General features: G+C 41.5%; 1 protein-coding gene and 1 pseudogene across 6 annotated transcripts in view; both read left to right on the forward strand.

The window, feature by feature from the left end:
- The window catches only part of Snx29 (sorting nexin 29), a 560,183-nt gene that overhangs the window by 342,644 nt on the left and 190,844 nt on the right, over nt 1–26,695 (forward strand). For all 6 annotated transcript variants that reach the window (XR_010039850.1, XM_063226557.1, XM_063226558.1 and 3 more), the window contains one exon: nt 23,883–23,999. Coding sequence is in view for 5 of the 6 variants with exons in the window: in XM_063226557.1 (XP_063082627.1) it covers nt 23,883–23,999 (117 nt within the window). In the remaining variant the exon portion in view is untranslated. The remainder of the gene's footprint in view (nt 1–23,882; nt 24,000–26,695) is intronic.
- LOC134470724 (methylosome subunit pICln-like) lies at nt 6,913–23,876 on the forward strand (annotated as a pseudogene).

Consider the following 26,695-nt stretch of genomic DNA (forward strand, 5'->3'; position numbering starts at 1 on the left):
ACTGTCAGTGTGCTGACAACAGCTTAGTTCCTAATCTTTTTTGGGTTAGTGAAGCCTGCCACAGGACCTTTCTGCATCAAAGCCCATATCTGTGTCTGGCAGGAGACTATGGCTTCACCCTACAGCTTCCTCCCCAAATCGTGGGCTGGTGTGAGCTTGGCAGAAGGACCTACATGCCCATTCCTCTCCAGAAAGCATGTCAAGCTTTAGCTGCTCTAACCTAACTCTCCTGGGGTCTGGACTTGGCTGCTCAGGTTCATTCCAGAACCTCCTGCATGAGGACTACAGAATGACAGGACAGAGGCAAGTGCATGCCTTCCCTGTATGCCTCACGAGAGCCCCTTGACCGTGAATTATTTGGGCCTTTCTGTCTGCCAACAAAGGATGCAGAGGCTGCTCTAGACTTGGTTTAGTATGGAATCACATATACTTTGTTTTGTTGCAAAAAAGCATTTGAAACAAAGTATCTTAGAGTTGCTAGGAACTTGGCTCGTTGTGTAAGACACACTTTGTCATTCATGAGTTCATTCCTAAGTTACCCCAAGCCTCACTTCCCTCATCTGTGAAATGGGAACAACAGAAGGCCTGTGCAGAATGTTGGTTTAAGAATTAGATTTTTAATCAGTATGGAGATTCCTGAAAAAAAAAACTAGGATTAAAAGTTCCATTCAATCCAGCTATTCCCTTCCTGGGTATTTTCCCAGAAAAACTGAAAAGGTCATATCACAGTGATATATGTGCACCCATGTTCATAGCAGCACAATTTGTAATAGCTAAGTCTTGGAAACAACCCAAATGCCTATCAGCCACAGAATGGATGAAAAAGATGTGGTATTTTTATACAATGGAATATCGTCAGCTATAAAAATGTTGATCTTAAGGCTTTTATAATAAATGGAGGCAACTTGAGACTATCCTCTTAAGTGAAATAAATCACTCACATTTGTAAATATTGTATTGTCTCTCTAGTATAAAAAATAATGAAAAACTGAAAGAGTAATAAGATCCAAAATGTATAATAGATAGTGTGATAATGAAAGAGAAAGAAAGTGCTCTAAAGGACATAATTGTATGTTTGTTTAAGTGTGCAAGATAGATACCAGTAATACTAAGTTTTTGTTAGTTCATCAAACAGAATAGTTTTTTTACTGTCATTGTTTGATTTTCCACTTTCTGTGCTTTGATTTTGTAACTTGACCAACTACTTCTAAGATAATATATAATTTATCAACTAGTGGTTTCTTACTGTTACTTTTTTGACTAATCATTTCTTAATGTTATTTTTTGAAATTCTGTATTATTTCTACCCTTTTTTCTGTTTTGCTTTTTTCTCTAAATAAAAAAATTAGATTTTTAATTAACTTGGGTTTTGTGACATGAGCCTGTAATATCAACTACCAGGGGAACTGAGGTGGGAGGATCATGTAGTTCAAGGTCAACCTGGGCACCATAGAGAGACCTCAGCTCCGTAACAGAAGAATTAAATCCAGCAGTCCACCTCTCATCCATGATTTCATTTTCCATGGTTTTAGTTGTATGAAACCAGTTATCATGGATATTCAAAAATATCAACTGGAAAACTTCCAGAAATAACCTAAAAGTTTTAAATATCTTTTATTAAAATGTGTTGTTATAATTGAGCTATTAGCAATCTTGTATTGTGCCTATTTATAAATTAAACTTTGTTAGTTATGCATTTATAGGAAAAACACAGTATATGTAGGTTTTGATACTATCCTGGTGAAATATCTTAGGACACCCAGATTCCAAAAAGGAGGAGACTCCTATAACTTTGGTGTAAGCGGTAGTTACTTTTGTTGCTATTATTGTGTGGTTGCTATTATATTTAACTTGGAAGAAAGGTGATAGAGGTAAACTGTCAGTCTCAGAATTTGTGTGTGCCTGTATGCTCTTGTATACATATGTGTACATGTCCTCAAGTTATTACCAGGTGATTGCATCCAATTTCTTTCTGCATGAAACTCCATAATTTTCCATGGATCTCAAGCAATTATTATTTGCATCTAGCTGGGACTGCTCATTTAATAGTGTGCCCATTGGGAAAATCTTTTTACAGCAGTTTTGTTGGTGATACTTTAAAACTGTATTATTCTCTGTGTATCTTTTTGCCTGTTAAAGTGTTGCTTTTAAATCCTTGTATGTCCTGATTTATTTAAAGCCACGATCAAAAAGTTTAGGACTCGGTGCATGGTGGGATGGCTTTGAGCACTGCAGGGTTTTGGGACATATGTCCCAACTTTTGAGCTATCTGCCCATTGTTGAGGCATGCCTTTCAAGTCCTCCTTCATACCAGCTCCTGATCACTTTCGCATGGACCCCTGTCTTTCTGTTGCCCTCCCAGTCTGATCTCTATTGCTTCCCTCTCCCTAGTTGTCTTATTTCTGTAGATTCTGGTCTCCTGGTCTGTGCTTGCCTGATCTTTTGCATTTCTTCTTGACTTCCACTGCCTCCTTTCTCCTCATTCCAGCTGGTCTACCCTTTCAGTCCTCAGTCCAACCACTCCTCTCTCTGGCCACCATGGACACCTTCATGTTTGACCCTGTTCATATGGTTACAGTGTGTTTACAGAATTTCTTCTGGTGATATTTAAGATGGAAGGAATGGAAGATGGGAGGGAATAAAGGAAGGAAATGAATACTTATCTGTGGTATGCTGGGTGGGCACTGTTAGTTAAGTTTTACAACAACTCTGAGGATGAGGTAGAATTTTCCCTGAAAGAGGAGAATCCTGAAGCTCAGAGATATCAAACAATTTGATCAGCAGTCAGTATGGAAGTGTTGAATTCAGTGTTCCTGTGTTCCTTCATTAAACAGCTTTGCATTGAGCACCTGTAATGGCTCTAGTGATTCTGGGCTGGCATCTGCGAACAGGAGGTCTGTGGTTCCCTCCTCTCCTGGACTCAGGGTCAAAATTCTTCGTATTAGTATACCACAGCGTATACTACTTGGTCAGTGTCTCTTCCTAGGCAAGTGATTAAGGCATCACTCAGCCTGTGTCCTGGGGACTTACTGGGAGGGAGGAGTTTCTATAACATGGAATGACTGATTGAGGGAAGAGCATGTTCGAGTCCATTGTAGTTGTTTTCAGAGACCACATTAAAAACGACAATGAAGTGGCCAAATCGGGTACATCTAGTGCGTCTTCGTCCCTTGTTTTGTCTTTGTCATTTTACTGCATTGAATGCTACCTCATGGGAATGTTTTTCATTTTTATTAAGTAGTAAGGCTGTTTAATTTTTGGATGACATTGTAGGGTTAGATAAAAGACTGCTTATCTTTTCCGTTCAGAGGACAGGAGGGAATTGCATTTCAAAGATTGTTACCTCTGAAACTATTCACTTCAGGTTTTGAGTGTTTCACTGAAGACAAGTGCAAGGAGATGATAAACGTTGCTTTAGAAGCCTGAGTAGTCTAGCTGGCTGTTGGGTAGTGGTGGTGGTGGTGGCTGTCTTTGTGTGTATTTCGTTTCTTGACGTTTTTTGCAATACAGTGTTCAGTATTGCACTACTGTTTTTTGCAATAGTGGGGATTAAAGCTGGAGCTTTTGCACTGAGCTGCATCCCCAGTTCTTTCTAAATTTTGAGACAGGATCCCACCAAGTTGCTGAATTGCCCGGAGTTGGCCTCCAATTTGTGGTCTACCTGCTTCTGTCTTCCAGAGCACTGAGGTCATAGGCTTGGGCAGCTAGCCCCCATTTGGATGAGTTATGTGAAAAGAAAGCACAACACAGCTGAACTTTTTTATCCTGGAGCAACTTTCACAGCAACTCCTTGTTGACAGATCTTTTGGTAGAGAAACTTTGAGACTTGTAGTTTGGGGGTTTTGATTTTTGTGCACTTGAGGGTGGGGTCCATTTCAGGGAAAAATAAATAATTCCAGGTTGCATCTGAATGTTACTATACAACAGACACAGTATAACCTGCTTTCCAAGGAATATCTCAGTCCTGATTAGCTATGCAGTTGGATAAAGGGCTTGTTGGTTCTGATTTCAAAGTAAATTTCCCTTGAAGATAAATTTGTGAGACTCTTTTAAGTCAGGGATCAGAATTTGGTGAACTATATTGTGTCTAGCCCATAGATCTACTTCATTTGGCTCATTGCAGTTTTTAATATTGAATTTGTTGACAGTGTCAGTCAGGCTATTTCCCATAAAATTCATAATTTCTAATTTCTCTTGAAAAGCATGAAAGAGCCAACAGGGTTGTGTTCACCTGGGGCTGACTAGTGGCTGCCCCATTTTCCTGGGACTGCTCTTCATCACATTATGCTTCCCCACCAGCCTGTTTTAGCATTTAACTTGTCTTGTCTGGGCTGTGTAAGGCATTAGCATTGACCCTTCTGCCTTATCTTGCTTAGCTCTCCCTCCTTACTCCCCTAGTTGTTGTTGTTGTTTTGGTACTGGGTTCCCTCATTGTTCTAAAGCCACAGTCTCTCAGAATTGACTTAATATGCAAGTGACTGGACATGTCATCCATTCAGCATTCCTTTAGAATGAAATCTGCCATAATGCACAAAAAGTGAGGTTGACTCTTTCTTCACTATTTTCTCTGTGGGAAATGACAAATTGCAGCAGAAAGAGGTGAGCAGGACACTCAGCAGCACTTCTCAAAGTGGTATCCATGAAGTTTTAGCTTCTCTAGAGATCTCTTGCTTTGTGTGTAGCTGTGTTACAGATTTTGAAAGGCATGGAACTCTAGGGAAGGAGGGATATGTAGTAGGTCTTCCAGACTTGGAGAAGAATTGTTAATTGTACTTGAAACTGATACTGTGTGAAGCACAAGAATTCATCAAGTTAAAAAATACTCTGCTCAGTGTTGTATAGTGATGACGAGGTTGATGATGCTAGTAGTTGATGTTCTTTGTACTTCATATTTCAGCATATTGAGTGCTTTACACACATTATTTCAGTTAATTTCATACAATAGTGCCTTAGAATGAGCACCTTAACTGTGCCTGATTTGTTAATGAAGATATCAGAGCCCCTCAAGGGTCTTTACACTGTCCAGTCTGCACAGCTCGTACTGGTGAGATCAGGATTTGAACTCTGGCACCTGCACTCTCCACCTATACCTGCCTCAGCTACTCACGTGTTGAGGCTGAAGACTGTCTGTTTCTCTGTGTGTAACAGTGGCTGGCACTTGTTGTCTTTACGAATTCATTATCCAATCAAAAAAGAAGAACTACTTGCAATTTAGCAGTGCAGAAAAACATAATATTTACATTTTGAATGAAGTTAAATTAGGCCATCCCCACAAACCTAGAGGTTTTCCTTGTTCTTGGAGCAGCTAACAGAAGCTTGAAATTATAGGTCTTTTACCTTTAGGGAGAAAGTTTTGGTTTGGATCTCATTGTAAAATGGGTAAAGCTGCCAGGCATAATGGCACACAGATGTATCCCCAACACGTGGGAGGCTGAGGCTGGGGGATCACTAGCCTGGCCAGCCTGCACTGCAGAGACCCTATCTTTAAAAAGGGTAAAGCTAAGGCACTGAATATAGTGTCTGTGTTCAGCATCCCATTACAGCACAGAAGTCAAAAATAAATTTGACTGCAGAGCTTTCCTGGCAGGAATTTTTAAAAAATCCTTGTGGCAAGTGACATGAAACTGTTACAATTTCCTACATCTATCACAGTTTTGTTTAGGTTAGCCTGGGCCTGTTGGCACATTGTGATAGCTACTCTTGTGCTCTGGTAACTCTTGAGACCTTTAAATTCTATCCCCTCAAAAGAAAGTAATTGGAATGCAGTTTGTTCTTTCTGGGTGGGATCTGCATTTAAACTGGTGACATTTATGTCTCTTTGTGTATTCTCAAGGGACAGCAAGTGATGAATCATTTGTGCTCCCATTTGAGATTCAGAAACTAGAGGTACAACAAAGCAATCCTGTTTTCATGTTATCACCCTCAAGGCTGGTTCAAGAAGAAGCTGTGGAGAGCAGAGAGACTAAACCAGGGTTGACTGAGGACCAGCACTGGCCAGGCCCTTGAGATTTTTCTTTCTCAGTTTTGTCTTCTTAACTATTTTGGGTGACACATGGTGGTAGATGCTGTACAAACAAGGAACTGAGTACATGCAAACTATGTCATGTAGTGAAGGTCATCCAGCTAGTAGATGATGGAGGAGGAATACAAAAGTGCATTCATTTTTCCTCCAGAAACCTTTCATGTCGCACTGCCACACTGACCTCAAAAGTGTTGGATATAGATGTTTCTAAAATTAACATTTTTCAGCTTTATTGAGATATAATAAACAAAAATTACATGTATTTAAGGTAAACAGTGTGATATTTTCATATAGTTTCGCTGTGTGTATGTACATGCTGGGTATATGCAGTAGGGACATTTGAGATCCACTTTAAACAAATTTCAAGTATGTGATACAGTATTACTAGCTGTAGTCATTAAGCGACACATTCTTCTCTAAAACTTATTCATCCTGCATTACTGAACCTTCATTTCCTTTAACCTTTTTGGTCAAAAATTGAAATAAAATCTTTTCTTCCACAGTCACTCTTTCCCAGCCTGTCAGGGTGTTTTTAAATTTTTATTTGCTGCATAGTGTTGCACAGGGATGCTTTCAGGGTAAACCTAATTACACGGCCCCACTTTCTGGGTTTGGAACCCTGTATGACTCTGCTGGTCACGTGCTTGTGAAACCAGCCCTGGACTATTAACTTAGTTTATGGTTATTTCTCATACCAACATTTTAACTTTTTGTGTGGTAATTTGTTTCTCTTTTAGTTTTTGGGTTTGAGACCTTTCTAAGGCAAGAATGGGTTCTGTTGTAAGGAGTAAAATGATGGGCACTACATAGCAGACAGCAGAGGTCTGTGCAAGGAGGAGTTTCCTGGGTAAGACTGTTGAGGGAGGGAGGGAGGGAAGGAGGGAGGGAGGAGAGAGAGAGAGAGTGAGTTTGATCTTAGGAGTAGGTGAGATGTAAGGATATGAAAGGATCTCCAAGTTATTCTTCTATGTAATGAATGTGTTGCCACCATGTTAGCTTAGACACATCTGCTTCCATTGGTGAAGATGCCCTCAAGGACACTGTGCGTGGCAAGTGAAGATTTTTCTTTTCCTTTGGACTAAAGTCAGCTTTTCCGAGTCCTCATCCAACATTTAGGGAAGTTCCTACCTCTCTTTGTAGTTGAGAAAATGGAAATCCTCTCTAGCTCGTATGTTCCTGCTCAAGTGAAACACCTGTCCTTTAAAGAGGGACCCCAACCTGAAGTGAGGGGCTGTTTCCTGCCACTTTGTTCCCTTTCTCAGTCAGTTTCCAGCATCCAGGGGCAGGGCATGAGGAAAAGACTTCTTTATTCCACCCTCAATTCTAGTCTGTTTCTTGGATAATTTCTTTTTAAGCATCTGAAATCAAAATGTTAAAATGTGACAGTTCCTGTATTAATGCCCTTGGCAGAGCAGCAGATTGTTTTCAAAGACCTGCTTTATTGTACATTTGTGGCTAAATTTATAAGGCAACATATGCATATATTAGTCTGTCAGTGCCAAGTCACATGCCCGTTCCTTCCCCAGAATAAACTGCTCAGAGGGCCATTTGCGAAACTGTCCTGACTCCTGTGGGTGTGTTGTGCCGAGGCAGTCAGGTCTCACTCCTAGTTGTATGATGGGAAGCTTCCCAGTGTGGGAATCAGACAGATCTGGCTTTAAATCTGGTTGTGTGTTTTTGCTGGTTATTCTAACTTTTTGGGATTTGGTTTTCTCAAAAAAAATCTTTTTTTTGGTCTTTTTCGGTACCAGGGATCGAACTCACGACTGCCTGCTTGCAAGGCAGGCGCTTATGCCACTGAGCTAAACCCCCAGACCCTTGGTTTTCTCAATTTTAAGGAGGGAGAATTAGAGCTACCTAGTGGGAGAGAGTTAGGTAAGACAGCTTATAGCAAGTGCTAGGTGCACTTCAGTAAGTGTTAGTTATTCTTACTGGTCATCAATGTGTGGCACTGCACCATAGAGACTGCTGGGGATACTGCCTTGGAGAATCATTTGCACACGTGGCTGACACCACAGCATCCGAACACTAGAATGAAGCAGGAGCCAAAAGTCTGCTGACCTAACATACTCAGCCATAAGGATAAATCTGAGACATTTCTAGGTGAATTGATGCACCTTGAGAACATACTCTTTAAGTGAAATAAATTGGACATGTGTAAATATTGCATTCTCTGGTGTGAGAAACTAGAAGTATGAATAAACTACAAAATATATAATAGATATTGTGAAATAGGAAAAAAATGTTCAAATGAGGAGACCCCAAAGTGGGGGAGAGGGAAGGAAGGGGAAAAATGAGAAAAGAAGGAAAAAACGGAAACAAAACTGTCCTGGTTACATTTCTCTCATTGCTGGGACAAAATAACCAATACCCAAAGTGAAGGAAGGAAGGGTTTATTTAGCTCAGAGTTTGTGGAGGTGTTAGTCCATAGTCAGCAGGCTCCAAGGCAGAGTGGCACATAGCAGAGGCTAATAGTTCAAGGCAGTAGAAATAGCACAAGCAACAAGAGCAAAAGAGGAGGAGCACGAGAGAAGACTCTCTGTCCCTTATGTAGGCCACACCCAGTTGAGTATAGCACTCCATCCATAATTTCAGCATTGGACCAGGAATCAGTTGCAAACTCTAGAGGCCCACCTCTCTGACTGCATGAGGCTTTAGGAGGACATCCAGACTCAGACCATAACAAAAGCTTTTGTAAATAAGGCAGGGAAGAGAGGTTGAAGGGATGGTAGGGGAATGAGAAAGAAAAAAGAATCAAGTTGTATCTTGCACATGTACAAATTCCCTAGGATGACCATGATCATTATGTATACCTAACATGCACCAATAAATTTAATTAACAAAAAAGGCCTACAAGGATGTGTGTGTGGGTTACTGAGCCCTATGGTGAATACTCTGGGAAGAAAAGCTCCTAATAAAAAATAGCAGTAACAGCAAAGGCACTGGGATTTAAAGAACAAAAGGGAGGACAGGATGACTAGGCTGGTGGCATAGGGAGGTGTGCTGGCCAAGGAAGTGGTGAGGACATGGCTGGATTCTAAATGAGTCTTAAAGGAAACCTGTCTGAGTTGACTGTGGTTTGGATATTGGCTAGGAGAGAAGGAAGACTTCAGGATGACTCCCAGATTTTTGGCCTGAGCACATGGCAGGCTGTGAATTGCTATGAGGGAAGAGGCTGCATGAATAGCAGGTTTGGGGAGGATTATCAGGAGTTTGCTTTTTGGGTCACTTGCTCTGAAGTTGAGATGCCTATTAAACATCTAGGTAGAGCTGTCCTATAAACATGAAATACGTCTCTGGGATTTCCAGCAGGCAATATGAATTTAGTGGTCATTGGTGTACATATGCTATTTAAAATAGTGTTACTGATCAAAGCCATATAACGAGGTTTTTAATATCTCACATTGGGAGGCCCAGCTCCTTCAGAGCCTGTGTATTGATGCTCCCAGCTCCAATGAGCTTCCTCAAAACTTTTCTATTATTGGGCCTGGCTGAAGGGTTCTAGTACCAGTGACAGATAGTGAAGCTTTGCTCAATGGGAGAGGCCTTGGCATTGGCACCATTTATACTCCTGAGTACCCCTTGCCTGGGTTCCAGATTAGAATTCTCACTGAAATGTTCCATCATCCATTTGCATGCTTTGTCTAGGGGCCTAAATGCCTACTCACAAGAGCATTGGTTAATTCAGTGAATGCTAAATTTGGAGAAGAAATGTAAGAACCTTTTACTGATGAAGAAGACAGTGATGATGATGTTGAACCTATTCTGAATTTAGATTTGTGCCTAGTGGTAAATCAGTGTTGGCAGAGATATCTGCTGCAATGTGAGAATGAGAATGGAGACCCAGATGGTTATGGTGGAGAAGAGCACCATGTGAAAGCACATGGACGAGGACAGGGGAAAGCCCCGCACTTTATATCTAGGATGAAGAATTAGCCTGTTTAACAGCAGAAGGGTAAGCCACATTGAAGATCAGAAAGTATATTATTCTCTCAGTCTGTGAGCAGCCAGCCTAACTTGGCTGGGGTCTGGACAGAAGATTTAAAAGGAGATTATGAAGATGGCATGGAGGCAGACACCACACCAACAGTTACTGGATAGTTTGAGGATGCAGATGTTGATCAGTGTTGTAATCAGAGTTTGCAAGGTAATAGATTTAATTCTAGACATATATTCACTCAAAAAGTCAAATGTATCAGAGTGCAGATCTGTCCATGCACTAGGGATCCAAAGAATCCAGCTGAAGGCCTGGATCCCACGGCATTGTCCTGCTCGAGTCTAGGTAAGATCCAGAGCTCATGAGTCCAGCTGGAGGCTTAGAGTCCTCAAGAAGGTCTCATGCAAATCTGTATCAAGGATCTGTACTGGAAAGGCTCAAAGGTCAGTAGTGGAAGCTAGAAAGTGTTCTTCAGTGGCATGAAGAATCTGTGCCAGCAAGCTCAGGGATCGGCACTGGACCCAGGAAGCAACACTCAAAGTGAGGACCAGAGCTCCTCCAAAGAGAATCACAGCTATCAGTGACAGTGAGGACCCGAGCTTCTCAGACAATAAGAATAGCTGAATTCATATCAGGAAAAACAGTGCAACAAGCTTCTCCAGCAGAATCAACAGCACACCATGTTTCCCTCTAGTTTTCTTTTTATGCCGTTGACAACAGTCTTTAAGTAGGTCTTCCACACTCAGAACCACACTGATTCAGTGCAGCTACATGTTACAGCTGACCATTATTAATTAATCTACCACAGTTACTGAAAATGATTTTGCTGCTTTAACATTCTACTCATAATTATGGGAGAGATCTTGGTACCTCTCCCCTCTGAAGTGAGGTTGATGAACATCTTTTTTCCTTTTCCAAAATTCACTTAAATCAGTGCTTCTTCAAGACAAACTATACTGAGATAGCCAGTTGTCACCAGCAGTTTAAACTGTGACCAAGTTATTAACAAAGGTGAATTAACTTAAACTGAAGATATTTATAATTTATCACCTAAAATTTTCTATGTCTAGGTACCCCTGAGTAGGCTGTAACACTTGCTCTTACTGTATGCAGGCTGCTGTGGTGAAAATGAATAGTAGCTGGGCAGGAAATAGGATGAAATTCAGATGACTCTTTGGGGCTTACAGATCCCTTATTCATGAAAGAAAGGGCAGAGATCTCAGGAGCTTGTCATTCTCCACAGGAACAAGGGTCTTGTACTAATTTGGGCCCAGACCACTCTAGGCAGTCTCTTGGGAAATATACCAGCTCATAACAGTACTTTTGGGTAGTTTCCAGTCTTCCCCACCCTGTCCCTTCCAGTCTGCTTTTTTATAGCCTCTTGGATTATAACCTTTAATTTCTATCCTCTTAGGTTAGTTTTCTGTAACAGAACAAGTAAAACTGGAATGGGGTCCTCAAAGTACTTTTGATGATAATTGTTTTGTCTTAGTAAAAAACCTAGGTTTAATTTATTACAAAGAATGAAATAAAATGAAATGTCACTTTGAATAAAGATACTTGCAAATACCTAATTCATTTGTCCAGAATTATTTATCTATTTATTTGGTACTGGGATCAAACCCAGGGCCTAGACCATGCAAGAAAAAACACTTTACCACTAAGCACTTTCCTTCCCTATAGCTCTTAAAAAATTACTTTTAAACTTTAGGACAAGACTTCCCTAAGTTGCCCAAGCTGGTCTCAAACTTGCAATGCTATTGCTTTAGTCTCCTGAGGAGCTTGGATAATAGGTGTGAGCCTCATACCCAGCTTGCCCAGAATTATAACAGATAAGTAAGTGGGGGCAGTCTACATGGCTGAATGAGGCCTGTGGTCTCAATGAGAAATCTTGGGATTTTGCTGCTGTTTTTAGCATTATCCCTCATCATGCCAAGTCTGGAAAAACCCTCCTTAGGTGCTACAAATGAAAGCATTAAAGAAGCCAACAAATTGAAAATGACAATTCTGGAGGCTTAGTGGTTTTCACTGACACTTCTCTGGCCACCTTGGACTGCTGAAGCTTGAATGTGAGCTGTCCTTGAGCTTAGCCTGTGTTCACTCTGCAGCTGCTTCCAAAGGAGCCCACACATGGAGCATCTGTACTTGGAGAATGTTGAGTACATCCTGTAATAGGCATGTGATTTATTTTTCTTCTCAGCATAAGCAGATTTCTATCTACATATCGCATCAGTGTTTCCAGAGGCTGAGTTATGAGGGAGGAGGGAGGTTGCTCATTTGTGTAAGCATGAAGAACACTGAAGAAAGCAAGTTTCTGTGTTCTTGGAAAAGGAAAATGTTGAAACTCAATTCACTTCCTCAGCCAATGTAGAAACCTGTGTTGGGTGTGGTGCCCCCGAGGGAGGGGAGGCACTTGCTGCTCAAAACCTTGAGTGCAAATTACATTCTTTTGGGACTGGGCCAGCAGAGGAACTGTCCTTGTCCCCTAAGATATTCTTGGCTGCCATCTCCGTTTAGTACTTTTACTGTGTATCAGGTATGTGCAAGTGGCCCCATCAGAATCAACACATTCTCCTAACAGCTCTAGGAAATCTATAGCATTAAAATGTCCATTTTACAGATGAGAAAACTGAGGCCCAGAGAGGCTTTGTAAATTGTACAAAGTCACACAGTAGCATTAGCATTATTTCTTCCTAAACCCATAGCTGCTGTCATATTGCTGTGGGCCAATCAGAAATGCTATCTTAATAAAGGACATCACTCTCAGGCTCCTAACTGACTAGGGATGGCTGAGTTGGGAAATAATCTAATCTTTCTGTGTATCCATTCCCCTTTTCCACCCCTCATTGAATATTGATGGAATAAAAAAATTTGAAAAAGATACTTACTAATATATGATCTAAGACCATAACACTATTTCTCAATGGGGAATTTGTGATGTTGTCCTGCAGCTTAAGGAGCCACCTGAAATAAGGGGTATCATGTGAAAGGAAGACTGAACTCAACTCTAGCCCTTGAGGGCTCTCCTAGGACTCTTAGTCCAGTCAGCTCTTAGCAAGGGGCAGAATGTGTTGTCATTGCAATGTAAAGGTGAATGGTGGCGAGGTTCTTGTGATTGGAGGCACTGAAGTAGAAATGCAGCAGTCCCTTGCTGCTCTCTCATTCAAGACTCTAATCCAAATGATAGAAAACCTAATTCAAGCTAGTTTCATAAAAAATGAAGTCTGTTGATTCATGAAAATAAAATCTCTAAGAATTTCTCCAGCCATAGGCAAGGGTGTATGCAGAGATCAATCATGTGATATGGATATCCTCTCTGTGGCTTGCCCCTCCTCTCTTCTTTATAGTCTATTCCTAGGCAGGCTGTATAATGACTTTCTGATATGTGAGGCTTAGATCCTATGAGCGTAAGCCAGGTATAGTGGCACATGGCTGTAATGCCAGTACTCTGGGAGGCCAAAGCAAGAGGACCACAAGTCTGAACCCAGGTTGAGCAACTCAGCAACTAGGTGAGACCCTTTTTCAAAAAGACCTAGGAATCTAGCTCAGGGCAGAGATCCTTGATGGTTCAATCCCCAGTACCACCCCCCAAAAAAGAATCATATGAGCTTAGCCATTCTGGTGATAAGAGAAAGCTTCTTTCCCAATAAGCCTAGCACAGTTCTTGAACCTGATGTGAACCTTCTCATCTCCCTAAACCAATCATTATGGCCAAGAGAAGACACGTGCTGATTGGCAGCTAAGCAGTAACCTTTTGCACTAGATTTCACTCAAGGGAGGCAATTATTTTTTCTGTTTCTTCATTATTGTGTCCCTGATATGTACATAGTGCTTGGCACATAGTAGATCTGCTTAAGTAACAAGGGATTCCCAATCTCAGTGCATTAGCCAAATAAAGGCACATTTCCCAGTAGCACTCTGTGATCAGCATAGGTTGTTCAAGGGCGGAGGTAATAGCATCTGGTTTAACTCTGATGCAGGAGTCTAGGATGACAGAGGTGCCTCTCTGTCTTGTAAACATGCCATGTACCGAAAAAGATTTTCTCACTGAGCTGGCAGGGAAAGGGGCAGCAGCAAGGTTGCACACCACTTATCCTATGCTGTCATTCCTGCCTGGATCCTGTTGGCCAGAATAATCAAAAACCTGTGCCCAGTTATGCAAAAAGTGAATGCTGTTTGGTATGAGAAAGGGACTCTTGAGGGAGAAAAACATTTTTGATGCTCATAAAATTTAATGTTTTTCATTTACTGTCTTGCTTTTGAAACTTGGACATAATTTATTGAGCCATGGTTGAAATATTCAGGAGGTTCCTATGTGTTCCTTCTGTTAGACCGGTGTCGCGAGGAAGACTCCAAGGGCCTCGCTCTCATGTAAAAACAATGGGGTTTTTATTATTCCGTGTACACGGGGTCCTCCAAACAGGTGGAAACGGAGAACCCTGAGTTGGGGCAAGGCTGGTGTTTTTAAGGATGAAAACCGCAAAGCAAGCAAGCATTGTTACAGAAGCCAATCATAGCAGTTAGAGCAGAACAGTTGGTGATTTGTCCATTTGTGATTGGTCAGATCATGAGGGGTGACCAGTGGGTCAGAGTTGATTAACTGTCTTGTTTTGCACAGCTTATTTTTAGGTCACCTAGCTCCTGTGTGGCTTGGTTCTGACATACTTCCCAATCTTGATTAGCATAGTCAGCAGACTTTATCTCTGAGTTTCCTGACATAATTACCTTACTTTAGCACCACAACCTTTCTATTTGTAGAGGGCAACAATGGTTAACATATCAATTGGGTAAGATTTTACAATTCTTTACAGAAGAGAGCATTGATTAACATATCAATCTTTTACCCAGGGGAAAAGGAAGACACACATTTACAGTTACAGGTATTACTATGATATAAACGAAGCTATTTCTGTGAAGAATGTACAATCTAATACAATCTGATGCAATTAACACAATTTGTGACGGGGCTACCAGATAGAGAAGACCCAGGATGTCAGGAGCTAGTACCTCAGGCCTTTGTTTTATGGCCTTTAGGAAGTTAAAACTTAACCTAGTTGGATTTGAAGGGAGAAGGGGAGGGGAAGCAGCAGATGGAACGAGCTTTCTTCGTCTCTTCACTTCCAAAGGAATATGATTAAAAATGCATGTGGGTCTCCCCTGATTTCTGGAAGACATTAGAATATGACAAAGAGCCACATAATTTCAGAACTTACATCTTTATATGGAAGTCTGTACTTTCCACACCCTGCAAAATAAATGTGAAAGCGTCACCCCAATGTGAAATATTTTGTGGTGAAACCTCTGAATTGGGGAGCTGGTGTTAGATGCACAGTATTACATAACTTGCTTGTTCTGGCAATGAATTCTACAGAATACTGATCAACTGCCCATGGTGAGCCCCTGCTCTCTGCCAGTTCTTGCCAGCTTAAAATTTCACTTGGCAGCGCAGATGCCCATTTTGTAGCAGAGAAGATGGGAGTGCATGAGAAATGGGCTGGGATGTGGCCTAGGGCTGAACCTGTTCTCCTGCCTCCAGCTGGCTGCCCTCATCTTGCCCTCAATCCCTAGCGTGGTGTTACTTCCCCCTTTGCCTCCTCTCCTAATCCCAGGTGGAGTGGGCGCCTCTCCTCTGTGCTCCCAGAGACCTCAGCATTCCTGCTGGGCTGTTGATAGGGTAGGATCCCGGTAACAGTGATGCCCAGCACCGTTCCTGGCTCAGTAAATGTTTGTTGAATGAATGAAGACATTGAATGGATGACTGAGTGAGTGAGTGATTCCAGATCTGTGAAGGAATATGCACTGGGCCTCACCCAGGAAGGGAGTTGATGAAAGAGACTCCCAGAATATGGGAGATTATGAGAAGAGGCTCTAGGTCTGACCCTATGACCTCCGGGACTAAGCCTCTGCAAAGCTGTTTCCACATGGGTCAGATACTCAATTAGCTAGAAACAGACACCATGAGGGCAGGATTTGATCTCTTTTACTTGCAGCTATATGTGTGAATGAGTTGACCCCAGGGCAGTTGCCTTGTACAAACAGCAGAGGCTGAATGCTCCTGGTTATTTGCTCTTCTTTTGTTTAGTGGTACTGAGAATTGAACCCAGTAACTTTACACTGAGATACAACCCCAGCCCTTTCTTTATTTTTTATTTTTTTATTTTGTGACAAGGAATCACTTAAATCACTGAGTTGCCAAAGCTGGATTCAAATATGTGATCCTCCTAGCTCAGCTGGATTACACGTGTGCAACACCAGGCCCAGCTTTGTTTGTTCATAATCCTGACAGCCTCAACTGTCTTTCTTCCACTTCCTTATCTGTTGACCAAGCAGGCTGGAAAGGCTTTTTGGGCTGAGGAGGAGATAAGCTCAACACTGTCTAGATGGGGGTCTAAACACCATCTTAACTGCCCAATAGACTGGGGTCCGTGGAAATCAGTAGCTCTCTTCTATGAAAAATCCTGCAACTACTTTTGAGAGGTGAGGCCAACAAAGCCTGTAAAAATAATTTTTGGCTCATTTTTGTAGGCCCCACTGAGAACAGTGTTTTGTACTCGTTATGGGTTATAATTACAGCATTGTGCTGCCACGTGAGCAGCATCATGTGCTGTGTTAACAGGAAGGAACCTTTGCCCCTCCCGCCTCCACAGATTCACCTAGCTTTGGTCTAGCAAAAGCAGCCCTCTGAAATATCGGGTCATTAGTGGCAGAGTTGAGGAGTTGGGTGACATCCTGTGTTCCTTGTCAGTGCTGTTGGATATCCAGGAGACAGTGTCTACTATGGGTATCCGTTAAAGCTAATCAGGCAGTGTTCTGTCCTTTTACATGGGAATTTTGTGCAACAGGTAGTGTGTGGTCTGGGCCTAGCATTACACCTGGTAAAACAGGAGCAATAATAGCACCTAGCATGATATCTAAGGCTTTTGTGTATAGTTGTGCAAGCTGTACACTGCACAGTGGTGGTCCACTCACCAATCCCAAGCCCTGTGAACTGTGGCTGGAGAGTACACTTTTTCTTGTTTGCAAAAAAGAGTCTTTTGGTTGAGGCCAACATGATTGATATATAATAGCTCCTTCAAAAACAGCAACTGTTGCTGTTTCTACTAAGGAGTCATTATGGAGAAGATAGATGAATGGATTACAGGAAGTTAAATTGAGATTTGAATGAAGTCCTGAAGCATGGCTAGGATTTTAGGAGGAAGGCAGGGTGCAGAAATAGCCTACTTTGATCAGTGACTGTCCTCTTGAGAGGTCCCTTTTCCTTTTTCACCCTGTCCCTTCCTCCCCCTTTTACCTACCACTAAAGAAGTTAGTGGGAAACCAGTGAAAAACTTTTTTTTAAACTTTGGACTATGAAGAAATTTGAGGCAAACAGTATAGTGTACCTCTACGTGCCCAGAATGCAGTCCCAGTCAGCCCCAGCACCTACCAACAGAGGCTGATTCTTTCCCAACCCAGGATCATTCTGAAACAAATCATGAACTTCAAGTAATTGGACCTGCCAACAACCCTGAAGGGCTTTCAACAGAGACTGTGCTGTGAATGATTGGTTTGGGTTTTGGGAGGGCCATCTGGGCATGGATGGGGAACAGGGTCTCGGGGTGCTTGTCCAGGGTATGGATAAGGCACTTTTGAATGCTGGTCTGACAGTTATGGAGGAAAAGGCAGAGAAACCTGAGAAAGGTCCTACAGAACGAGGGGCCAGAAAAGTGTACTCTCTGGCCACAGTTCACAGGGCTTGGGATTGGTGAGAGTATCGATCCCAGAGCTACACACCATTGTGCAGTGTGCCACCTGCACAGCTATTCACATCTATTTAATGAGATAATAACAGCTAGCATTGAAGGGCTACCTCATACATACCAAGGCCTTTCTGATGTATTAACTTATTTAAACTTCACAGGAGCTTTGTAGTTTTGCATTGTTCTTGATCTTATATTATGGATGAGAGACCAAAACCCAAAGAAGCATTTTGAACACTGGTGGGCTGGTTATTAGGAGACTTGGGGAATCGTCTAGATGCAGTTACCACCAGAGTTGCTATAAGCCTCTACTGAGTGCCTGCGTACACAGAACCCACACAGCACTGGCATTTGCAGGTAGCTGTGACTTTATGATGTGCCTGTAAGAAGGATCTGTGACAAGGATCAGCTGGAGATCCTGCCTCCTCTGGGTGAGTCTGAATGGCTTTCTGGGCTCAGCCTGGTATTCCACAGAGTCAAAGCAATAGGTAGACCAGAAGAAAGAAAGAAATCAAAGACATAGAAGAAGACAGATACAGGACTGTGTGCTCCAGAGTCAAACTAACTCTCTCCTTTGGAGATTGTGTGACTTTGAACATTGACTTCACCTTTCTGAGCCTTGGTTTTCCTCATTTGTTTGTTTGTTTATTTATTTATTTATTTGGGTACCAGAGATCAAACTCATGACCAAGCACTTAGCCAGGCAGGCGCTTATGCTTGAGCTAAATCCCCTGCCACGGTTTTCCTCACTTGTAAATGAGGATGAATGTATACCTCTCAGGCTCATCCTAAGATATAAAGTACGTAGAACCCCATCCGATCCACAGGCAGTCCTCATTTCTCTATACACTTGAGTCTTGTTTCCTTAAGTGATTCCTCCATATGGAGCACCCAAGTATGGTCTTGGCCAGCCCTGGGGACAGTCTTCATGGTAGAAAGTTCATGTAGAAGCTAGTTTCCAAAATACTTTCCTAAGAAGCAGAGACCACTTTGGAAAAGGCCAATCCTAGACTGAGCTGCTTCAGGGTCTTACTTCACAGTCTTCTTTGGATGCTGAGTCTTGTGGGAGGCTCTGCCTCTGCTGAGGTTCTGGGTCACTCTGGGTGCCCCTTCTGTTACTACAGGAGTCCTCCTGATGGAAATGTTTGAAACCTAGCCCGTGACAATCTCGACTTGTCTCCAGAGGCTCAACCAAGAGCCCAGCTGAAAGTTGAAGACAGTCTTTCCCTGTGTGGTAGATGTACCTTCTCCTGGCTGTATGTATACTTACGTTTGTTTGTCTGTGAATGATGGTGTCCTTTGCTTTTTGTGGAAGCTTTCAGCCCCTGGTTACTGGCCTATCACTCCTTAAGACTCTGCTGTCCCACCCATATCTTGAGAGGCCAGCTCAGTGTCACAGAGATGGTATGTACTGAGAAGCAGGATGGAGGAGTGGTGTGGCCAAGAACAACGTGGGCACAGGAGTGTCCTAATTCTGCTGTTACTCCTTGTGTGGTCTTTGGTTTTCTTTTTTTTTGGTTGTTGTTGTTGTTCATTTGTTTGTTTACTTTACTTTTTCCCTGTGTGGTCTTAAGCAAGTTGGCTTACCTTTTCTGTGCTCCTGTTTCCTCAGGTACACAAGTGGGGCCAGTAGCAGCACTTACCTCATAGGAACTGATAGTGTAAGATTCAGTGCAGTTTTGCTTGGAGAGTACAGGGGTGCTCCTGGAGCAGAGCTAAAGCTCTGGGATCCTGCCTTCTCTATCCCATGGTTGCCTTACATGGGCAGAGAATCCAGTTTACAAAATACTTCCCCTTCCTAATCTTTGTGGAGAGTCTTAGGCCCCCAGTACAGGAGCAGAGAGCACTGGATTTCAAAGCAGGAACCTGATCTACAGCCATGGCCCAGTGAGGAAATAGGCACTTGCCTCTCTGAGCTTAGGTATCCTGCTTGCTCAGCTGGACACATTATTTCTTTTTCTGGGTTATTTATATGTCATCTAAAGGGTAATATGATGGAAAGAATATTGACTTTGGCACCATCATAAGTAGAAGTCAGATTTCAAGGCACTCAGAAACCCTGTGCCCTGAACTATTGCTTAGTCTGAGCCTCACCATCTGCCTCTGGTAAATGGGTGAGATGTGGCAGCTCTGAGAAAGTCTGCATTGGTGCTGAGCCAGGGAGACTGCTGGCGACTCTGAGTTCTTGAAGACTTCTCATGCCTCTGCACCTGAGCTGGGTCTCAGCACTCATCATGTTAGTTACTATGGTTTTTTTTTTGGTTTTTAATGGTTATTTACCCTGGTTTTCATGGTTTTCAAGGCCAAATGATATGCTACTAGAAAATGATGTGTGAATTTCTAAAAGAATGATGAACATTAATTACATTGATTCTATTTTATTTTTCTTTTCAACTCTTAAATTTAATTAAAGAGTAGGGACTTTGTTGGACTTTCATTGTTATGGTTTATTATCATTTTTCATGTTTATTAATAAAAGATAATGCTTCAAACAGCATATGTATGTTCAGTATTTCTCAAACTATTGTAAAGTGTTCCTATTCAGTGTAGATGCAATATAAAAAGTGTATTTTGCAATATAAAAAGGTTATCTCAAAATATTAAGGAATTCCTGGGTTTCGCAGCAGTATGAAATGGCTTTAAACATTTCTGAACACTTACTCTGAATGTCTGCTCTTCTCTTGTCTCACATGGATGGCAGTAGTACCACAGGGGCAGCCGCTCACAGACATGCTTGGCACCGCACTAGAACGCGCTCACGCACTCTGTGCAACTTTCCTGCCTGCCCCACCCGTGTTTCACTTGGAGCCTTAGAACCATCTCACAGATGGTTGGCAACCTTAATGTGCCCTTGCTCTGGGTGACCTTCCCATAGTTGTTTCAGCTCCTTGGTGTGGCTCAGGGAGCCCATTTAACTGCTGCTCTGTTGCTCCTTCCCTTTTTCCTTACACCTTCGCCTGTCACAGAAGGCTGTCTCTGGGCGTTTGCTCAGTCTCAGGTGTGCTGTCATGCCTGAGAGTTTCAGCATCTCATTCATCTACACAGCGACCCATTCTATAGATGATTAACCTCTGGGTCACAGAGTTTACCTGTCCGGCAGCAGAACACACTATTGGTAGCTGATTAGGCCCAGGCTTGTCTTGGATCAAAATTCCCTGTCAGCTGTCTCTTATTCCTGCTGGCCTCTCATGCCAGCCATTGGCACCTGTAATTTATCTGGATGGACATACTTCTCTCCTCTCTGTCTTTCGGACAGCTTTCTGGAGCTTATCCTGTTTGTGGAAGAGAGTATCTAGAAGGGCTAAGTGGTGTTGAGACACTGAAAGTGAGAGGTGGAGTCGGGAGAGAGGAGTTGCGTCTTACCCTTAGGGTAGTGGAAGCACTGAGTGTGTTAAACAGCAGTTTACAAAATGAGATGTGACTATGGGAAGATCACGGTGCCTACTTAGATGAGAATGGTTTAGAGGACACCGATTCTGTCCTGCTCTCTGTCAGTCCTCTCTGGCTGTGGTAAATAAAGCGATCAGATGAGACCTGAGAGTGCCTTCAAAGACTAATAAAAATTCCAAGAGACACAGTAGTTTCTTGACCCATTTTTATTTTTGTGCTAAAGGGAACTGGTTTTGATCTTACATTTGTCTTCTGAGATTCTCTTTAATTCTTTTTTATTTATTTTTTATTATTTTTTTTCTCTTAAATTCTTGAATTTGTTTCTGGTTGTACTTGAGTTTGGAAATAGTTATTTGAGGTACAGCAAACTGCTATGGTTTACACCAGTGGGCACAGATGGTGATGTGCAGTATAAAATTTCAGAGTTTCAGAGGTTAACTCAGAAACAATGAACATCAGAGTTTAATGATGAAATTATTTCTTCAAATTTTGTTTCCTGGGTTCCATCAGTTATTTTTTCTATTCTTCATTGTGAAGAAAACTTTGTCTCATGTGGTCAAGTCATTTTTCTGGCTGCAAAAGAGAATCAGGTTTTTGACAGCTCATGATAAACCCCACTTGAAGCTAGGATGTTTAGATGTTTTATGCACTGGTGAAAATTTGTTGTAGCACTTTGTATCTCACTGAAAAGCAAAACAAAAACAAAAACATAAAACCTTGCTTTGTTTTGGTAATGGCATTGGCATTTATTTAAAGCTTGCATTTTGTGGGAGCACATTGGCAGGTATTCACTGGTGATATTGGCAGCTACTATTGTGGTAAATGGATTCACTGGCCCAAAGGAAGCTCAGGGAGTGTTTGTGTGATTTCTGAGCAGAGGATTCACAGTGACATTAATGATATTGTATTTGTTTGTTAAAGGTCAAAAGAAAATCAATTTAAGCTTTTCATGTACAAAAGGAATAAAGCAACAAGGGAATATTAATTTTAGGTCTGCATAAAGAATAAAGCTAGTAAAAGGCTCAATGACTTCTTCCTCTCTTAATTGCATACTCCTTGAAGTATCTTTTATACTATTTTCACTTAGTATTTTACACTGGTTTGGCAGAGGTGGGCACCTTGGAGACAGAGGAGTGCCATTGGAGGAGAAGTCACAGAACATGTTAATAGAGGTGTCCAGGATGAAAATTAGGAACCTAATAAACTTTATGTTAATTGCACAATGGCTCCTTTTTAAGTGAAGAATTTCAACTCTTTAGAGTTTAATTCTTTATAGAGCTTCATTCTTTCTCTCACTGATAAATGAAAGAGTGCTTTTTTATTAGGAAACTTACCTAAGGACCAGTACAAGGAATGGGGAAAAACACATTCCTTGAATGATACTATCTTCCGGTACTTTCTTCTAAGCTTTTCTTTTCTGCTGGTGATTGAACCATGGGCCTTCACACTGAGCGGTATCTCCAGCCCTTTGTGTGTGTGTGTGTGTGTGTGTGTGTGTGTGTGTGTGTGTGTGTGTTTTAAGGAATGTCATGGTAAGTGTCCCAGGTGGGGCCTTCTGCCTCAGACTTTTTGAGTGCTGGTACTCCAGGTGTGTGCCACCATGCCTGGCTCCTTCTAAGCTTTTTACCATTCATAAAACAAAACAACCAGAAAAAAAGGGCTGCCTTTTGTATATCTTACAGAGAGACCCAGGTTAGTGATCTTCTGTTTTATAGTGTGTTTCCTCATATACATTCCTTATTCTGAAAGTATCTTTTATCTCATATAAAGTATGTGTTACCAATAGCCTGGTTATTATTGTCCATCACACAGCACAGTGAACACTTAGGTAAGTCTGAGGTATGGGAGAGGTGATTTCTTGAACTCACCAGGGGTCCAGGCCAGCTCAGGGTCTGGTGACTGCATGCTGTGGGGACTTGTCTTAAGGTGCTTGTAGTCTTCCTGCAGGATTCAGAGACAACATGGCAGTGTAACATCTCATGTTTCTCTAATATATTTAAATAAATTACTGTTGAGACACCTCTATATTGATTATAGGCTACTGTATAGCCACCTCCATTTTTATTTATTCAAGATCAACCAGAAATATTGAATAATTCGTTTCACAAAGAACCAGTGGTTCCCCATAGGCTGAGGGCTGCAGCTGGCCAAATGCAGTAGCAGATTCATAGGGTACAGCCAGGCTCCACATCTGCCTCCTGTTGGTGGCATGACCTTCAGCAAGCTACTGTTTCTCTTTCTGCTAAGATAAAACTAATAGTATACACTTCTCAGAGCTCCTGTGATGTAGCTATGAGGAGCATACAGAAAGGATCTGTCCCAGAATGGAGGCAGCAGTGACAGAGAAGTAGCTGTGCAGCTTTTGTTGTATCTGTCACTGTCATTGACACCATGTTGGAGAAGTCTCTGGTTCTGTTTCCTCGGTTTCTAGAACCAAGGACCTGATGAACAGAATGGGAACAGTTACTCTCATTGTGCTATTAGCAGGGACTTTCTTGATAGGCATGACTCACATTAGAACAAAAGTGTTTGCTAGAAAGTGTTAAGAACCAGACCCTGAAGTACACAAATGGTGATGTAGTTGTATTTTGACTATAACTCCCCAGTGCTAAAACCAAGCAAATTAAGACATATTCAGCATGGGGTGGATTTGCACAGCTTGTAGGTGAACAGCCCCAACAAGCTGCAGATATGTTGCTGAAATGTGGCAGGAAGGAGGGTCCAGAGGAGGAGGGACATGGCTTGGGGGAGGATCTGCCTCATCGCCTTACAGTTTGGTGGTTGTTTGTTCCAGGTGGCCGAGATGCATGGGGAGCTGATCGAGTTCAATGAGCGGCTGCACCGGGCCTTAGTGGCCAAGGAGGCTCTCGTATCCCAGATGCGCCAGGAGCTCATTGACCTCCGGGGACCGGTGAGTGCTTTACCTTGCAGGTGGTATCTCTCTGTTGGTCTGGCCTCTGCTGCCCCCAAACACTATTTAGTGCTTTCATTTTTGGTAGTGTAAACAGTGTAGAAAGGCATTGAAGCTGAAAGAATGCACATCTGTGCTTCTATCACCCAGATTTTACCTACCTAAACTTCTGCCACAGTTATTTTTTGGGAGGCAGCAGGGATTAGAATAAATGCAATGTTACAAACTATATTGTAGTCACACTTAACCTTCTTCCTGCTAGTAATCTATTCTGAAATTGTCCATGTTATCATTAATGAGAATTTTGCCATTGTAAATGAGAATACTGTTAGCAGTCGAATAACACATGCTTGTACACACGTATAATAACTTCCTATTCATTTTAAAATATATTTATTATGTAAAATGTTAAGCGCCTAAAAGTAGGCCAGATTAAGCATAATGTGCTCTCTGGCATCCATTGTCAGATTCAACTGTTATCAGTCATGGCTGGTTTGTTTCAAACGATCTATCTCAACTTCTTTTTCTATTTTATTTGAATAAAATATTGGGTAATAAGTCTGTAGACATCTTGTTATATATGTCTAAAAATAATAAAACATAAATCCTGTATTCTTACCATTCTCTGTTGCCCTGTATCTTCAAATATCAGTGTTTAAATTTTCAATTATCTCAATTATTTTTTATACTTTTTTAAAAAAAATCAGGATCCATATGATTCACACATTGTATTTGGATGATGTCTCTTTTTTTCTTTTTCTTTCATATCTTTGCAAGTTATGATAAAATATAAATAACAAATATACCATCCTAATCATTTTAAGTGTACAGTAAAGTGGCGTAAATATATGTATTGTGAAACCAATACCACCACTGTCCATCTGCAGAGTTTTATCTTCTCCAATTGAAACTCTATATTAAATACTAACTTCTCTTTTCTCCGTCTCTGAGGCCTTGGCACCCACAATTTAACTTTCTAACTTCATGGATCCAACTCCGGTGCTCTCTTTTCTTTCTTTTTGTGTTGTGTAATCCTGCTGCCACTCCCTACCATTAAACAAGTGTTTCTTTAAGGTCAGTGACTAAAGATTTTATATATTGAACTAGTTTTAGTTGGTCAAATTATAAAGTTCATGTAAGAGTTCTGCCAACTTTTTTATTTCCCACCAAAACATTTGTATGAGATGGCCTAAGTGTGCAATTCCCCAATTACAAATGAGATTGACTATCTTTTCATTTGCTGGCGCCCAGTGTGTTTTACACTTTTGTGAGTTGTCTTCATAGCCTTCTATTGGATTGTATTTGTTTTTCTTACTGATTTGTAGCAGTTCTATTCATTTCTTTTTTAGTTATTTGTATTGTAAATATTCTGATTCAGCCTCTGGCTTGATTATTCACCTTTAATCATAGTGGAAAAATTCAAACATATATAAAATCAAAGAGAATTATATATAACATAATCCACATACCTGTCCTCAGCTTCTACAATAATCACTTCTTTCATATTCTTTTCAGACCTTCCCAACCATGGTTATTTGGGAAGGGTAATACACACTTCCAGGTCGTGCCCCAAATGACTCAACTCTTCTGATCATGCCTGCTGCCAACAGCACATTTACTTAGAGTGTCCTCATGAGCTAATCACCTTCCAACACCCTCCCCTGCCCCAGCACATGAGAGTTTGGTAGTCATTCTTGATCTAAGTCATTACATATAGCTACACATAGCTAAAAATACCATTGTGACATCTCAAAAATTAACAGTGATTTCTTCTTCTTCTTTTTTTTAACAGTGATTTCTTAATGTCATCAAATATCCAGGCAGTATTCAATAGTGTTCAATATCCTCAAAATTTTTTCAACTTATTTGCATTAATCAGAATCCTGATAAAGTCCAAATATTGCAATTGAGTGATAGGGTTTTTAAGTCTCCTTTTATGTATAAATCCCCTTCCCTTTGTTATCAAGAAAATTAGCCTGTTGAACTATAGATTTTACTAGTTAAGATTTTGCTCACTGCATCCCTGTAATGATCTTTACTACGTTCTTCTTTCTCTTACTCTAGAGATTTTAAGTTTCAGGTTTGATTTTTGGCTTGTACACAGCCTCAACACATGGCAGTGTGTGCTTCCACCAGGAGGCTCATAACATGGGGTGGGAAAGCACTAAGGGAGAGGCCAGTGTACCCCAGCTTCTGTTTCTGTATGGCCAGCATGTGAAGATGAACTCCCATGGTTAGCGCCCTGCAACACAGTCCCAGGGAGGAGGGGTCCCTGCCCTCACTCCTGATCTCTCCCAGACTTTATGCGTGTCTCTAGATTTCATTATTTAGGGAGTTATGTAGTTTTGGGTCTCCCTAGGATGAAAGCACATTTAGGACATTCCTGTCCTTTATTTCCTATGGCACTTTTGAGGGAGGGTATTTTATTGCCATTTTACAGTTTCACCAAGCTTTTGTGAAGACCTAATTTTTCAATGAGTGTGCCTTGCAGCCAGATTCAGACTCACATTTAATTAAAGTCATATTCTTTATCCATGATGCACTAATGCCAGAGGATTCGGGGGAACAGAGTAAGGTCCCTGAATTACCCTTTTCCCTTCTAAGCAAATTGTCAAGAGTTCTTTACAGTGGCTTCACACCCATGCCTCACCTTAAAGACATGAGAAGTGGTGTCTACAGGGCACCTGTTCTCACTG

This window comes from Cavia porcellus, unplaced genomic scaffold (assembly GCF_034190915.1).
Source record: "Cavia porcellus strain 051 isolate PalLab524CR breed Dunkin Hartley unplaced genomic scaffold, mCavPor4.1 scaffold_16, whole genome shotgun sequence".
NCBI lineage: Eukaryota > Metazoa > Chordata > Mammalia > Rodentia > Caviidae > Cavia > Cavia porcellus.